General features: G+C 40.3%; 1 protein-coding gene across 1 annotated transcript in view; it reads left to right on the top strand.

The window, feature by feature from the left end:
* The window catches only part of LOC146977878 (uncharacterized), a 92,397-nt gene that overhangs the window by 14,304 nt on the left and 65,528 nt on the right, over positions 1 to 12,565 (top strand). Inside the window, exons 12-22 of the mRNA XM_085790527.1 lie at positions 187 to 486; positions 1,184 to 1,522; positions 1,853 to 1,926; positions 2,111 to 2,227; positions 3,042 to 3,202; positions 4,041 to 4,191; positions 4,723 to 4,929; positions 8,831 to 8,990; positions 9,518 to 9,558; positions 10,628 to 10,881; positions 11,644 to 11,824. Of these exons, the coding sequence (XP_085646653.1) occupies positions 187 to 486; positions 1,184 to 1,522; positions 1,853 to 1,926; positions 2,111 to 2,227; positions 3,042 to 3,202; positions 4,041 to 4,191; positions 4,723 to 4,929; positions 8,831 to 8,990; positions 9,518 to 9,558; positions 10,628 to 10,881; positions 11,644 to 11,824 (1,985 nt within the window). The remainder of the gene's footprint in view (positions 1 to 186; positions 487 to 1,183; positions 1,523 to 1,852; positions 1,927 to 2,110; positions 2,228 to 3,041; positions 3,203 to 4,040; positions 4,192 to 4,722; positions 4,930 to 8,830; positions 8,991 to 9,517; positions 9,559 to 10,627; positions 10,882 to 11,643; positions 11,825 to 12,565) is intronic.

Consider the following 12,565-nt stretch of genomic DNA (forward strand, 5'->3'; position numbering starts at 1 on the left):
AATTGTCCTTTAAGTCTTGTTTTTCCTAATTATTTGTTTTGCTGCTATTGATTAATGTAAAAAATACTTATTGACTTATATTGATATTGAGACGTCTTCAACTTGAACTTTAATACTCATTATTATTATGGTATTGATGCTCTTCTTACATCATGTCTCTGTCTCTGTCTCTGTCCTCCTCCTCAGAGGCTTTACTCTTATTACCTGAGAAAAAGAAAAGAGGCCGGAAGAGGAAGAAGAAGAGTGAGGATGAAGAGCCGCAGCCGAACGACAAGAAAACTGACGAAGAAAAGTCTGAGAAGAAAATCAAAACACCTGAGGAGACGCTGTCCTGTAAATTCAGCGACAACGAAGACATGGGCTTTGACATGGACGTCTTCGATGACGACGAGGACGACGTCAGAAATGAGAGCTACGGATCAGGAGCGACAGAGCACCAAGATCCTGAAGTTGTTAAAGATAAAGAAGCAGAGAAAAAGCTGAGCGGTAACTAATGAACACACAAAGATCACACACTAATAAATACATGTTGCGTTTAAAGCTGTTGGAAACTTTGAAACTCAGTTCAGACCTACTCTATGACATTAATTACCATGAGATCCTGTGTCTCAATGAGATTACATGTTTAGGTTGAATAAAAGAGGATTAAATACAATTAATTTAAGTGCTTTTATAAAGAAATTGGAAGGTGAAGAGAAACATTTGAGTTTGGGATCATTAGTAATACACATTTGAATGGAATAACATGGATAATCATAATTTATATGGAGCCTCATTAAGTCTTATTCTTCCAAAGTGTTTATCGCTGCGACAATGCCTATGATTTGTTTTGCTGCTATCGACTGATGTAAAAAATACTAATTGACTTATATTGATATAGAGTAGAATAGAGTAGAGAATACTTTATTCATCCCTAGCAGGGAAAATCAAATTAGTCCAGTAGCTCACACAACAATGACACAAAAAAAGAAAGAAAGATGAAAACAAAAAACATTTTAAGTGTTATAATACACGATTGCAGTGGGAACAAATGACCTCTTAAATTGATATTATATATTATACAATATCTTAAATTGATATTGAGACGTCTTCAACTTAAATACTCATTACTCATTGTTATTATTATGGTATTGATGCTCTTCTTACATCATGTCTCTGTCTCTGTCTCTGTCCTCCTCCTCAGAGGCTTTACTCTTATTACCTGAGAAAAAGAAAAGAGGCCGGAAGAGGAAGAAGAAGAGTGAGGATGAAGAGCCGCAGCCGAACGACAAGAAAACTGACGAAGAAAAGTCGGAGAAGAAAATCAAAACACCCGAGGAGACGCTGTCCTGTAAATTCAGCGACAACGAAGACATGGGCTTTGACATGGACGTCTTCGATGACGACGAGGACGACGTCAGAAATGAGGAAAACGAAGGATCAGGAGCGACGGCGGAGAGGACAGAGGACAAAGAAACGACAGAGCAGCAGAAGGAGAAGAGAGAGAAAAGAGAAAACGAGGAGAAAAAAGTTGAAGAGAGAGGTGAAGAGTTTAGTAAAGACAAAAAACAGTTTTCAAAACAATACAAAGCCACAAATACAACAAAAAAAACTCTGCTTAATCTGGATTTAAATTCACAATTCACTCGTCTGTCAAAGTTCATTTTAATTGAAAGAACTTTCACAACAAAAACAGCTGGATGTGATTTATTTAGATTAATTAACCTTGGAGTATTTCATTAATTACATCACTATGAAATATTGTGGATTTTTCTCAGCTTGTTCCACATGATATAGAAATATTCAGTAGTTAATGTGTGGTTTGTTCTCTGTGGATCATTAACGTCTTTTTTTTTTTTTACTTTATTTATAGAAAAGAAGAACAGATTATTAGCTGCAAAGAGAGGGATGAAAGAAGTGAAGATAGTCATCCCGAAACTGGACGTGGTACGTATCTCATCTGTTCACTCAAATCTCGGTCAAATAAGATATATCTAATATTCATGGTTTTTCCAATTAAAAATACTGGATTTTCTACTTTGACTTCATTCATGTCACATCACAGCATCAAGTGACTTTCTTGTTTTCAGTCTTTTCTTGCGTATTTATTTATTTATTTTTATCCCACTAGAATTTGCAGCCTCCGATCCACGTTTCCGAGTTGCCTTCTGTGTTTAATAAGAGGCCGAAGCGGAATAACAGCAGCCAGAGGCAAACATCGCCTGCACCCACTAATGTCACAGACAAGGTGAGGAAAAGCATTTCTTGTTTTAACCTCATAAAATGACATTTAGCACTGTGATGTAGATAAAAAGAAAGTCTGCAGCTTTAATTATTGGTTGTGAGGATTAAAAACAAAATGAAAGGAGTGAATCTTAAAGCAGATATCATCGGCACGGCCGTTTCGGCTAATGCTGTGTTCAAGGCAGGCTTTTGAAACCGTAAGTTACAGCTTCAAGTCACAACTACGACTTGGTAGCGTTCCAGGTAACCCGTAGCTCGTGTTTTTACCGTCCTGTTGTCTGTGAAAGTTCCCTATAACGGCCACTCGTAACTTCCGACCCGTGAACTCGTACCAGATCGAACTGGTATGACTTCACAGGAAGGAAAAACACAAAGTACGAGTTTCCTTGAACGCACCATGAGTTAGCAGCCCCCGCCCTTGTCAGGCATCAATTGGTCCTCGTGCTACGTCACCACATTCACGCGCATCCCTTGGCTGCACACACAGCCCTTCATGCCGTTCTCTCCCCTCATTGGATAACACTTGTATCCCACAAGGAAAATTTTCTCCTCGGGTTACAGCAGAGCAGAGTGACGGAGAGACTCGTGTTTAGGCTGAAATACTTCATGTAAGTGATTGCTGACGGAAAATAGGACTATTTAGGACTTATATTAACAAAAACATTCCACTGATATCTGCTTTAAACAGTTCAGATCAAATCTTTAATGCCTTTTGTATATTTTCTTCTTGTATATTTTATTGTACCTTCATGCAGTTGTATTTTTGTAGAGTTAATTTATGACTGTGATATTCCTGTTTGTCTGCTGCTCCCTGTCAGGCCGTCCAGATGTCCTGCAGCAACTGTAAGAAGAGCATGATGAAGGGACACACGGCCTTCCAGAAGAAAGGGTTCGCCGAGGTCTTCTGCTCCAAAGACTGTCTGTTTGAGAAGTTCTCCGTCAACAAACCCAACACCAGGACCTGCCATTACTGCCACAAGTTAGTTATCTTACCTCATCATCTCCTCTCTCCCTCAGCTTCTCTCTGCAGCTCTAGTAACAACAGGTCGGTGTCAGCCAATCAGAAGAGAGGAGGAGGCTCTGAGTCTGACTGACGGTTTTCTGCATGAACCAATAAAAACAGAGCAGATTTCAGAATAAAACACTCAGAGAAACCAAATCCAGGTGGTGGTGAGGGGGCGGGGCTTTGTTGTGACATCACAAAGTGACAGGAAGTCCTGATGGCTGGTTTAAAGGCTCAGTTTCTGAATACAGGCTGCGTGCATTTCTCTGTGAACTGAGGCTTTGATACTTTCACAGTATTAAAGGGAAAGTTGTGAGCTGCACATTCACCACGCTATGAGATAATAACACAACGTTACCACACAGAGTTGTTTTAGAGGGAAATTCATGCAAAACCACTGATGCGCGTTGCCTTCAGGGACAGTTTTTCATCAACTCTCTGTATTTCCCTCTAAAACAACTCTGTGTGGTAACGTTGTGTTATTATCTCATAGCGTGGTGAATGTGCAGCTCACAACTTGTCCACCAGAGCGTTGTGGAGTTGTTGGATTGTGTATTTGATGAGTTTGATGAGGGAAACCAAGAAATCCCATAATGAGCCTCCGTAGCGTAGCTAAAAATAGCTTGCACCGACAATTAAAGGTAACGAACCTACTGCTATGACTATAGGGATTATGGTGATGGGCCGATTTGACTAAATGTTGAACTATCTCTTTTAATACAGAAGCTAAATCCTAATATAGAAAAAGTGCATACGTGATTATCTCATCACATCCTTCTGAACTCGTTCTCGTCTCCTCCTCTGGTTGTGTTAGTGCGATAACGCAGCTCCTGGACCTCATCATGGCCGTAGTGGACCCGAAAGGAACGATGAAAGACTTCTGCAACCTGACCTGTGTGACCTGGTTCAAGACCAACAGCGCCCCCCCTCAAACCCTCTGCAGAGTGTGCAACAAAACCTGCACTGTGAGTAAAAACACTAGTCATGTTTCCATCCAAAGTGATTTGAATTACTGGGAAATGCGCATTAAAAGAAATTCAAATCGGGTGTGTTTCCATCTACCGACTTTGCAACCCCCCGGACGGACTGACGGTCTGATTTGAACACATTAGCGCGATTTAGTGCATATGTTTATTACCGTCATAACGCGACCTGCCACAATTAATTACATGTAGTGAAACCCTGATGTTGTCTTGTGAGTGAACTGCAAACACAGGAGCAGTTGGGGTGAAAGTGGCTACGTCACTTAATTCGCATACAGCTGTTTCCATCCCATTGAATCAACCAAACCCCGGCCATAGCAGCGTATTTCAGTTTGTGCGAATCAGGGGATTTTAATTCGAATCACGGCGTTTCCATCATCATTTTCCGATGCGATACATCTAGATGCATCTAAACAGCTGATGGAAACGCAGCTACTGAGTTCTTTCTTGTAAATCTCAGTTCTGATGTCTTTGTGGTCCTCACTGCTCCTTCCTCGTCCCCGTCTCCCTCAGACCACCGTCACGTTGACCCTGCAGGATGTCGTCCACAAGTTCTGCAGCGACTCGTGTCTGGAGGATTACTGCAGCGACAACATGCCGGCCTGCGACAACTGCAGCTCCTTCTGCCGCCAACAGCCGCTCACGCTGATACTGCTGCTGGAGGAGGAGGAGGAGACCAAAACCATCTGCAGCCAGGACTGTCTGGACGAATACAAAGAGGTACGCAAACATCACAAACATCACAACGCACAAAGGTTTTGGCTCAAACGCAGAGAAAATCAATGCATCTCTCTGTACGTGCTCTGTGCATAAGACAGTACAGTTGCAGCTGCAGAGGAAATTAGTCTTTAAAAAGATGACAAATTAAAGGGACAACGAGGAGTTTTGGAAAAGCGAAGCGTTTTCACACTACATTCTAATAATAACAAAATAACGATAGAGACAAAACCATATATTTATCTAAAATGGGCCCATTAACAAGTGGTAACGTAGATTCATCCACATTAACGTGAGACTTTTTTATAACCAAATAGAAACTCCTCATTGTCCCTTTAATGTTATGAACATTTAGTTTTGTCCCACTAATATTCATTGGAAAATACATATAAAAAGGTAGATAAAACAATAATAGGTATGTAATCATAATAATAATCAAAGTAACAAGTAATGATAAACCTGTGTTCATTTACACACCGTTGCCCATAAATTTGGAAAAAAAATATTTTTGTACTCATGAAATGATTAATGATGTGATTTATTCTTGATAAAGTGTACATTTTCTCAAAACTTTATTGATTTATCTCTTCCAAACATATCATCACTGTGAAAATCACAATCAAACCACAATTAACCTTTATAATAGGAATAAAAAGAGGAATGTGTCTGAAAACAAAATTAGTCCAACTTTATGGGCAACCGACCGTGTATTTCTGTTATTATCATCAAATTCCATAAAAAAGCAGAACCAGCGTGACGTGATCTTCAGCCAGAAGTGGGTCAGTGTGTTTTTTTAGTTCAGTCAAAAAAGGACGAGTCACGGACGCAGGATTAAGTTGTATATTTGTTTCGGGACTATTTCCAGCCATAGATTAATACACATACATACACCAATACAACTGTAGTCAAGCACAGCTGCTTTCCTGATGTGTGTGTGTGTGTGTGTGTGTGTGTGTGTGTGTGTGTGTGTGTGTGTCTATTCCTGTAATTATGGTACAGGTACTCAGAGCAGCCAAAAAGCTCAGTGATTGTGGTTCAATTCTCACTTGTCACAAATAAAGACCCATTAAGCACAAATTAAACACAAGATATAATAAATATCTTCTTGTGGAGGTCTGAAGTATTAGTGTGTACTGGAACTTATTCTAAAATATCATTTGAAGATAATTTTGGCAGAAGAGCAGGAAGTGTGTTTCTTTGTTTCCTGCAGGATTGTAGTTGAAGAAACTTCTTGTTGCGTAAAAACATCAAGACAATATTACATTTTTCAACAGTTGAGCATTTGTTTAGTTTCATTATTTTATTCTGGAAGGGAAATATTTTCAGTCAGGAGTACAGATTAATGAAGATAATTGTGTTGGTCATTTAAATACAAACATGTTTCTTCAGATGTTCACTGAAGTATCTAATATTTTATTATAAATAAGGCAGGCAGGCTGCAAGATGCTGCATCACTCTACTGCAATTTTTTTTTAAACACACACTTTATTAACATATTAACGAAAAATACAGACAACATGAATCAACAGTTCCCATGATTGAAAGTTATTCATTTTAACTTTATTGTACATTTCAAATACTTATATAGGTTCAATGGAAACATATTGCATTCTTTTCTCTCTTTTTTATTTTTACACAAGGCATCAATTTTCACAAATAAAAACTACCAGGCATTATGTAACAGAAAATAAATAGACCTACATAAAAAATAGAAATATAAAAAATGGAAACACAAATCCAAGGCACGTTATCTCAGAGTTCAGATCTGGCATTTTATGGGGGGGGGGGGGGACTTTGAATAAAAATAATTTGATCTTTTTTTGTGATCTTTTTTAAAATCTCTTTATTAATATTATTTATTTATTTCTTCAAATTAATTTCATTTCATTTTGATTTATTTCATTCATGGTTTACATTCTACACAGGGTTGCACATATTTACATAATGTACACATAGTCATGAATGAAAAGGAGCAGGATGAAGAAAACTTACAGTACCTGCTCCTCTCTGTTGTTATAGTTACATTGGCTTACTTCTACACCAATATTATACTCTTATTTCAAAAATATTAAAGATGATGAAACATAGTAGTGACAACAAACAAAACTCGTCTATCCATCTTTTCTTTTTTTCCCCCTTCTTCTTCTTTGTAGACACTTATCTTTTCTTTTTCTTTTTTTTTAACATTTTCTTAAACTGAGACAGACTTGTACAACTTTTCAATTCCTTGCTTTGTGGATTTTAACGTCGTTGGTCGTATTTCCGTATCGCCTTTTTGGCCCCTCGCAGCTCCTGTACCGTAACTGTCGGTGTAGAGGCGCAGCTCGGTCAAAGATGATTCCCCCCCAACTGAATAAATACACAATAAAAACACATAGCAACACGAAACACACAGAAATAGTAATGTTTTCATTTCAGATTTGTCTAAACGGTGATAGGGCGTGAAAAATATGAAATATAGCTAAACTCTCGTTCGTTACTATTGATCTCATTCAGATTACAGCTGGTTTTCTACCCGGAAGTAGAATGTAAACAACAAGGAGATTCGGTCTTTGGCTCCTTCCGCGTCGTGTTTCTGTTTCTGTTTCTGTTTGAGTTGTTTCCACGGGTCCAAACAAACAGCGACGAACCGACTTTTACCGACTTTTACCGAGGTTTAACTTTAACTTGGTCCGGATGAAGTGCTCGGTGCGCGGCTGCGGGAACGTCCGCACGCCGCCGCGGCTCGTCGACAGCCGCCACAAGAAGTTTCACCTCTTCCCGTCGGACGCGGCTCTGTGCAGCGAGTGGCTGGAGGCCGTCCGGGTCCAGAACCGCCTGTTCGACCCCGGAGCGACCACCGCGGCCACGGCCCGAAGCCAGGGCCTGCGGGTCTGCAGCGACCACTTCAGGCCGCGGGACTACGTGGGGGGGAAGAGGAGCTACTACGCGGCGCTGAGGCGCGGCGCCGTGCCGTCGCTGTTCCCCTGGACCGAGCAGCAACCAGAACCAGAACCAGGGCCGAAGCCGGTCATCATGACCCGGTCCCAGCTGCAGGTACCGGCTCTGAGGCTCTGAGCAGTCCGAGGGATGATTAAAAAAAAAAAAAAAAAGTATCCAGACCAACAGGAAATAAACAGAAACATGCGTCACCATGGCCGGATTAACCTGTCAGGAGAAGAGGGGCAAAAACTTGTTAATGGGCCCCTTTTACCCCCCCAGTTAAAGGGACAACGAGGAGTTTTGGAGAAGTGAAGTGTTTTCCCACTACATTTATGAGCCTCCGCACTGTGAAATTCTTTGACCGGTGCAAGACAGACTCATGTTTTCATTCATCAAGAATTAAAGTCAGAGGTTGGAAGACGATCACATACCGTCGTAGTTCCCACCATAAACGGAGATTCGGCGGCGTTATTCTCATGACTCGCCACGAAACCGAAAGTAAGGAAACGCTGGTCGGCTCGCCCAGCATTTCCACCACCACTAATAATAACAAAATAACCATAGAGACAAAACCATAGATTTATCTAAAATGGAGCCATTAAAGCAGAAATAAGTGATCCGGTGGGTTTGTCTAACTTCCTGTCAGCAGATGGAGTTAGCAGTCCCCGCCCTCGTCCCTACGTCACCACATTCAGGCGCATCCCTTGGCTGCACACACAGAGAGGACTGCCCCTTTATGCCGTTCTCTCTCCTCATTGGATAAAGGTTGTAGGATACAAGGAAAGTTTTCTCCTCGGCTCAGAGCAGAGCAGAGCAGAGTGACTGACAGACCCGTGTTTGTGTGTGCATTGTGTGTGTTTTTTCAGTTCATCGCTGCAGAATCAGCTCTTGACGGTGACGTTACAGGAACCACAACCTCGCCTGTCGTGTCTGACGTCAGTGTCTTTGTTTTTTTCTTGTTTTTCCTTCTTTCTTCCTGCAGAAGGACCAGAGGCTTTATAACTGCACCATGTGCCACACGACGCGGCTGCTGGCGGAGATGGTCGACCGCAGGACCAGCGACGGCTTCATGGAGCTCTTCTGCTCTCGAACCTGCATGACGTCGTACAAACTGCAGCCGGCGATCGTGTACAAGCTGCAAGGTTTGATAGACATGCATGGTCTTTTTTTTTTTTAAAAGACTTATGGACAAAGTTAGGAGGAGTTGTAAAGTTTTTTTTTTCTCAGAAACTTTTATTTCAAAATTTTATGTAGTTTTTAAACACTTTGAAGCTTCAGCAACCAAATTATAATTAGGAAAATATATTATACGTCCTAAATGTGATCACTGCCAAGACCCACGACTACAGACTATTTAAAATCAACTATAATATGATGATAAATTATGCAGAAAAACACCTGTGAGATAAAGTAAAACTCTCTCAGACATTTGCAGCTCATATGATTCAACACATTTTCTTTATTTTGCCTTCTCACAGACATCGGTGACACAATCTGACACGTCTTAGAATAGACGGCGTTCGGTCTGCGGCTTCTTTATGAGGCTCGTCTGTGGTTTTCACACCGGATGCCTCTGGTTTTACTTTGTTCCCTCTTCTACGACTTCACTTCACTTCACTGAACCTAATCACATATCTCTGGTTTCTCTCTCTCTCTTTATGAACTACAGCTTCACGGTTGAAGAAGAGAAAATTGGAAAAGTCTAGTTCTGTGAGTAGATTTACACTTTTTACACTTTTTTTGGAGCATTTTTTGACAATGAGCTGCACTTTTCATTACGTTTTAAATGAAGAGATGAAGAGAGAGACGCGACTTTGTCTGACTCAGTCTGAAAAAAACATCTAATCTAAATTGTAAAACTAAATTTTGAATGCTTCTCTCTAATAAGTAAAAAAATATAAAAAGGAATATACAAATTATGAAAAGTACAATACAAATATTTGTATGTTATGTACAGTTGTGCTCATAAGTTGACATACCCTCTATGATTTTATAACTGTGTACGATATATATCTCAATATTTTACCTTAGCCTTGAATTAACGCTTTGATGCATATAATCACGTCAGTAAGATGATTCTGTGTCTACATTAAAACATTACTGTTCATATTGCATTAATATTATGCTGATTTTAAACATTCATGCCAAAAGGGTGAAATCATAACTAAACACATTTATCAAAACTGCATTTATTGAACAGTTATTAAGCAGTGGCACAAACATCATGTCATTTCGTTATCATTAATTCCTCCTCCTGCTGCCTCTACCTGAATTCTCTCCCAGCAGAAAAGCTGCTACATGCTGCATGCTGTATGACGATGCACGCAAGACAGAGTGAACTAGGTGCGCTTGTTTTATCTCTCTGTGCAGAGAGATAAGTGTAAATCTCATCTCAATAGATAATTGAATATCAACAGTTTTAAAACATTAAATACATAATATACAGCAGGGCAATATCAGTCACAACAAATACTACTGATAATAATACTTTTGGTTACAGAAGTTAATACATTTATAATTGATCAAAAAGCTAAGCTAGCAGCAAAAAAAAGAATAAAACTGCTGATCTTCCTATAAAGTTATGCAGGGAATGTCATCATCATGAAACTAAAATTAAAGCAGGACGCCAAAAACAACACGAGTTGCATTATCCATTGTATTTTCTGAAATGTAGCCAGTATTTTACTGGGGTATGTAAACTTTTGAGCACAACAGTTATCGAGTAATCGTCATAAATCCACGCAGCTCCTCTGATCTGTTCTTCCTCTTGGCGCCGCAGCAGGACGCACCGGTGCGTGTCGCCCGAGAAGATTCGTCCGAGAACGCGGAAGAAGCGGCCAAGTCGGACGCAACGCCGACGCTCATCATCGCCAAGTCGTGGGTGTTGTGCAGCAGCTGCGGGAAGAAGCCGCCCAAGGGACAGATGATGTACCAGCCCAAGAGCTCGCTGGAGGTTTTCTGCTCGGCCTCGTGTCTCTCTGAGCGACACCCGCACATCAAGGTGGTGCTCAAGACCTGCTACAACTGCTGCCAGTGAGTCCTGCACCGCCAATACTGACATATTCACTTATAGTAATGAGATACAGAATTTAAACTGTGTCAAATGTGAATCTAAACTTCATCATAAATTCTATATTTTGTTATGTTAAACTTTATAACAGACTCAGGTCGATATACAAGACGCACGACACAGAGAAAGACAACATGTTACACACAGAAAAACATGATACTGGTGCAAAAAGTTCATAAATTTCCACAAAAAAAGAAAAGAAGAGGCACCTACCTGTTAGAAACATAATATCATACCATTATAATATTATGTCACTATTGTTATTTTATTATATCTGTGTATTTAGGATGGAGCGCCATAACAAATTTAAACATCTATATCTCAGTTTGTTAGTTTTTTTGCTTTCTAAGACTAAAGTTATCAGTAGAAAAATAATCAATCACCTGCTTTTATTGATTAATTGTTTAAGTTATTGCTCAAGCAAAAACAAAATTAACTTTCCTCAGTTCGAGCTTTGGGTGTTGATCGATTACAACATTTGAGCTGTAAGAAGTCGTGATTATCATTTTATAGTTATAGTCTTCTGTACTTCTATAGTTAAAATAATTTTAGGATTTACAGAAAATAATCAATAATGGAAGCATTTTATCAGTTTCCAGTCTTTATAGATTAGTATTGTGAGATTAGAAGTCGTGCATCCTCTGAATGAACTTCTTTATGAACTCGTCCTGTGAGGTCACTGCATCGTAACAACTCTCCTGTCTCTGGATCTCCTCCGTCGTCAGGGTGATTCAGCGGCCACACAGCGTCATCCTGGCCCCGGTGGACGACTCGGGGACCATGAAGGAGCTGTGCAGCGAGACCTGCCTCAGCTCCGTCCAGTCCAAGAGGAACACGGCCGCCCAGAAGCTCCGGCTGCCGCCCAGGCCTCGCCACGAGTGCAGGATGTGCACCAAGTTCCTTTATGTAAGGAGGAAAATGCATTAGGTTTTATATTTTTCTATCTAGAATAAAACTCTGCAGCGTCTCTTCACACACAAGCCGACTTTTGATCCAAACGGTCACGATATGTTTAATATTTACGATTGTCGGCGCCAACTGTTTTACGAGCCGATTGTCAGGAGAATTTAAATCTTAAAACACCACACACCACAGGAGAATCTCATAAGATAATCTCAAGAGCCTAAGATAATCGGGCGATTTTTGTCTTTGGTCAGAAGGGGGAAAATCAGCCCGATTATCTTTATGTGTGTGGTAGGCATTAGTGTGTTGCATTAATTCTACAGCCAATGATGATAAGGAGTGGGTATAGAACATCTCTGGCTGCTACAGTATAACACTGATGTGACACTTTTATTTTAATATTTGTACTTGCTGCATGTGACTTGACTCGAATTTCAAGTCAAGAGGGTTAAGTCCAAGTGGAGTCTCAAGTCTTCTGCATCAAGTTCCAAGCGAGTCCAAGTCTTTTTTTGATTTGATCAAGCAAGTCTTAAGTCATCAAAATCGGGACTCGAGTCCAAGTCCCCACCTCTGGGGGAACACGACAATCCTCAGTCACCGGCTCCGCGGAATGTGACGTGAAATTAAATGTAACCAATAAAGAAGCAGCTGACTGCAGCACAAGTAGCATAACAAACCAGCGTGGCTAGTACGTCAGATCATTAATTATAATCGATTTGTTTGGGACTCGAGACAAAAATCTTA

Source organism: Trachurus japonicus, chromosome 11 (assembly GCF_045865225.1).
Source record: "Trachurus japonicus isolate A0001 chromosome 11, Traja_1.0".
Classification (NCBI taxonomy): domain Eukaryota; kingdom Metazoa; phylum Chordata; class Actinopteri; order Carangiformes; family Carangidae; genus Trachurus; species Trachurus japonicus.